Raw genomic sequence first — 4,887 nt, 5'->3', positions numbered from 1 at the left:
CTGCCAAGAGAGGGGACACAACTACACTGGAGCTTTCTCTGTGGCAAGTTGCCCAATTGATAGCACTAATCTGTATCACTATTTCAGCTGGATATTAATTGGAGGTTCTGTTAATACAGTCTGTGTTACTGTTTTAAATGATTACTGATTTATGTTCAAGAAAAATATTTGAATATTGTTTGTATTTTTCTTTTAAAGCACTACTTAGCTACATTTGTCATGTCGATAGTCAAGACAGTGTTGCATGGCATGTCATTGCAATTAGAAATAACTGGCTAAATTAGAAATATTTATTATTTTGATTCTTAGGAGACTGGAGTAAATGAGAACAGCACATTTGCATCGCTATGATTATATTTTTAAGTTAGTTTGTTTTCTTTTTTTCACAGAATACGACCATGGGTGACTGGAGTTTTTTGGGAAACATCTTAGAAGAAGTAAATGAACATTCCACTGTGATAGGAAGAGTATGGCTGACAGTGCTCTTCATTTTTAGGATTTTAATCCTTGGCACCGCTGCCGAGTTTGTCTGGGGAGATGAACAGTCAGACTTTGTTTGCAACACCCAGCAGCCTGGTTGCGAGAATGTCTGCTATGACGAGGCTTTCCCCCTTTCTCATATCAGACTTTGGGTTCTCCAAATCATATTTGTCTCCACACCATCACTGGTTTATGTGGGCCATGCTGTCCATTATGTGAGGATGGAAGAAAAGAGGAAGGAGAGGGAGGAAGCTGAAATGAACAGGCAGCAGGAGATGAACGAGGAGCGGTTGCCTCTGGCTCCAGATCAAGGGAGTGTGAGAACCACCAAGGAAACCAGCATGAAAGGCAACAAGAAGTTCAGGTTGGAAGGAACATTGCTGAGGACCTACATATGCCATATCATCTTCAAAACCATCTTCGAGGTTGGCTTTGTGGTAGGACAGTACTTTCTCTATGGCTTCCACATTTTCCCTCTCTACAGATGCAGCCGGTGGCCCTGTCCCAATACAGTCGACTGCTTTGTTTCCAGGCCGACGGAGAAGACGGTGTTCGTCATCTTCATGTTGGCAGTGGCTTCGGTGTCACTCTTTCTCAACTTTGTGGAGATCAGTCACCTAGGAATGAAGAAAATTAGGTTTGCCTTTAGGAAGCACCCCCAGCAGCAAGGGGAGTTGGTTTCTGAGAAGCCTTTGCACTCCATTGCTATTTCTTCTATCCAGAAAGCCAAGGGTTACAAGCTCCTCGAGGAAGACAAGGCTGTGTCTCATTTCTATCCTTTGACAGAAGTCGGGATGGAAGCCAGTAGCCTGCCAGCACCATTTACAACTTTTGAAGAGAAGAGTAATGATGCAGGTCTTGTGCAAGATGTTTCCAAGGTCTATGATGAAACATTACCATCCTATGTTCAGACTACCGAGCAAGAAGAAATTCTAGAAGAACCACCCGCAGAAGCCACTGAGACGATAGAAGATACAAGACCTTTGAGCAGTTTAAGCAAAGCAAGCAGCAGGGCCAGGTCAGATGATTTAACAGTATGAGTCAAGCAAATAATTTTATAAAGCGGAGGTCAATTTACTACAAAGTGAAATGAAATCAGGCACTGACTAGGCATAATAAGCAATCAGTGAAACAACTATGCAAGCTTGTAAGAAAACTGAATACGTTAAAAACAAGTATATCGTTATTGAGTTGCATTTTTGATAGTAAGTAATAAAATAATAAAAAACAAGTTTGATGAAAATTTCAGTACAGTTGAACAAAGTCATATATGATCAGTTTTACAGTACATAGTTTTACTTTTTTTAAAAATAATAATAATAATAATAATAATAATAATAATAATAATAATAATAATATGCAATATTTTCCTTCTGAAAGGATACAAATATGTCTATGTTTACAATTGGGCTTACTAAATATCTAACATAACATCAATTAAAGTTAGTTTTTTTCTAAAAGGTGGGGATTTACATGAAACAATCAGGCTTAAAACAATGGGTACTAAAGTTCTTTTATGAGTTTCAATTAGTTAACCAAAATATAGCAAACTGTTTTTTTACTAAAAATCTATATATATATATATATATATAGAACAAATGTATTTTCCCAGTGTAGAGAAATTATATATTTTTTAGCAGTTGAATTGAGAATATATAAAGGTATGTATGTGTGTTACTGATTTACAAAATAATTATATAAATAAAAAAGCAAAACCTGAAAGCAAACAAACAAGTAAAAAAAAAATATTGAAAAGTTTAGTATACTGTATTGATTAACGCTATCTAAGCATTGAGCAGCCTCTCTTTGGAAGGTACACTAGTTGTATTTGTCTGCTGTAATATTCTTAAAAAACTGCAGTCACGTTCAACAAGAAATCTAAACAAATTCTCTTAAAATCATCATTTTCAAAATTCATTTTTTGTTCAGGTTCTAGAACACACTATGTATCAGTGTTCAATACATTAGACCTACATTTTGGCAAATAATTAACCACTACAATTTTGCACAGCATCCTCCATATATTTTTACTCAAACCAGAGTATTCAGGGCTTCAGTTGTCAACAATGCGCAGGGATCACAACGGCCACATGTAACTAAGAGTGTCTAAACAAAGCAGCTTTTTAAATTAGAAAAGAAAATTGCAACCATGTAAGTTCCTAGTTACAATAATGTCCTAAGTGCCTAAAATAAAACACTACTTTAAGTGTAAATCCCTGTATGTTACAGGGTCAAAACTTCACAAAAACGTCAATACTATGCTATACTAGACATAATTTATCGTTTCTGATTATTAATAAGCTTAGTGTATGTCACTGCAAGGGAATCATGTGGTTGGTATTCATATTTCAGCAAGTACATTGTATAAAATGAAAAAAAATGTATGGTATTTTATCTGTCTTTAAACATGCCTTAGACATTTTAATAGAACATTGTATTGTTTTAGCTAACTTGAATGGAGTAATGTGTACCCTTAAAACACATCTTTAAGATATTTCAAGTATGGGATAATTTTCTTAAAATTATACTGGCATTTGTACTTTCACCTACAAATGAGACACGAGCCATACCCAAAGCATTTAAAAAGCAGTTACAAGCAAAATAAAAGAATTTTAAAACAAAAATGTTTTGCACCAATATTGCCTTCATGTAAATGCATTTGCACAAATGCATGTGTGTTTACAATATATATATATATATATATATATATATATATATATATATATATATATATATATATATATATATATGTAATCGCTGCAATTTCTTAATATTAGCCAACTGTTTTAACTAACATGTAGTCCTCTTTGATCATAGTTGTGTGAAAGTATCCTCTTTTGAAAACTGTGAACACAGCCAATAAATTTGTGTGGTCAAGGAAAAAGTGTTTCTTTGTATTGATTTTACATCACAGACCCCAACACGCCCAGGGGTTGAACAAAAATGAGAAAATTGACCAAGACCGGTGACTTGACAAAAACATCTAAAAATGAATTACCGAGATTTTAAAACAGACCCAGAGTGTCTACTGCTCTGTATCAAAGTCTGTCAGATCTGTGCTCTAAAAAAAAATGGGCTTGCCACAAGGAGATGAAGCCTATTGTAGTCCCTTCTGGACAGGGAAACAGGTCAGCGGCTACTCACTACCGCAGGGCTGCCTAAAGTTTACAGAGCAGAAGGCCGCATAGCAAGGCTACCGTGGGACCGTGGGCCACAACGGGACTAAACTGAATGGAAGGCAAATTTCAAGTACCTTTCTGAAGTGCATTTATTTGTGTTGCTAGCCAATTCAAAATTTCAGCTTAATAAATTACAAACTGAATACACTTAACCCATTTCTTAGTACTCCCTCTGTCAATAACTTGTAAGAACATTAACCCAAGACATTAGCATGTATTCTTGTTACCAGTGACAATAACACTCAATTCAATAAAAGTATCAAATCATTTACTATAATACTATTGTTGATAAGTCAATTTAATACATTAAAAAATACCAGTAACAGTAACAGCCAATTCAATAAACTGTAAAATTAAATCATTTGCATTTGTTCATGTTTTTTTAAGTCTTAAACTTTAAAAGGAGAGTAAATTATGTCATTAGTTTTGAAAAAAAAATGATTGTTGCGTTGTTAATTCCTTGCAAAGACTCTCCAGCCCGCCTTTTCTTCTGCTCGCCCAAGTATTTATCATATGTAGGCTTGATACTTTTCGATATTAATCGGTAAAGCTCACTAGACGTCGAATTCCCAAAAAAATATGAGCGACTGAAATAAATTTATATACGATAAACGTCGGTAAAACCACTCGCTTTTTTATATTTTCTTACAGAAAATAATCATTTAGAAATCACCTGGAGTTTGTGTAGTTTTTATACTTGCTGTCTGTCCAGCTCTGGATGCCTGTGGGTCGCTGTCAGCCATCTCAGTGGTCCGTTAGTCTGTAGTTTCACCCTGTTCTGACAGATCTCGTTCACTGAAGCTATGTTAGAATGCTCTCATTTGTCAGTTATAGCGCTTGTCATTTAAAGCGCCTACTTTGAAACTAACGGGTTAAGGTGTATGTAAGCTTTTGCTTTAGTTATATGATAGCAGTTACTAGTTTGATTTGAAAATGGGGCACAAGAGAAACACTCTTAAAGAATATTGTGCAGAATACTGTCCGATGGCTGAAGTCTCAGCGGCAGGACAAAGCGGGACTGACTGCCTTGCCTGTGACTCTGTGTCCTGCTGTGCTAAAGCAGGAGAGGGGCTCAGACTCCGAATAATAAGTTAGATCTGTTCAGCTATCTAATGTTTTGTTCTGTGCATATTATTTTTACTCGTAAATTTATGCTATAAAGGTCTGTGTAATACAATTTTTAAATGTATCGCTCAGCTGTGATCAAATGTTATTTCAATTAGAATGG

General features: G+C 35.5%; 1 protein-coding gene across 1 annotated transcript; it reads left to right on the top strand.

Moving 5' to 3' along the window:
* Positions 1 to 394: 394 nt before the first annotated feature.
* On the top strand, positions 395 to 3,431 carry LOC117406707 (gap junction alpha-8 protein-like). The gene has a single exon (XM_034010978.2). It carries the CDS (start codon positions 399 to 401, stop codon positions 1,518 to 1,520), a length of 1,122 nt encoding a protein of 373 aa, XP_033866869.1. The 5' UTR covers positions 395 to 398; the 3' UTR covers positions 1,521 to 3,431.
* The last annotated feature ends 1,456 nt before the right edge of the window (positions 3,432 to 4,887 follow it).

This window comes from Acipenser ruthenus, chromosome 8 (assembly GCF_902713425.1).
Source record: "Acipenser ruthenus chromosome 8, fAciRut3.2 maternal haplotype, whole genome shotgun sequence".
NCBI classification, from domain to species: domain Eukaryota; kingdom Metazoa; phylum Chordata; class Actinopteri; order Acipenseriformes; family Acipenseridae; genus Acipenser; species Acipenser ruthenus.
Note: the sequence above shows the minus strand (reverse complement) of the source record. Positions and strands in the feature narration are given on the sequence as shown.

Excerpts from the sequence above, each read along its gene's own strand:
- LOC117406707 (XM_034010978.2), top strand. The coding sequence starts at position 399 with ATGGGTGACTGGAGTTTTTTGGGAAACATCTTAGAAGAAGTAAATGAA.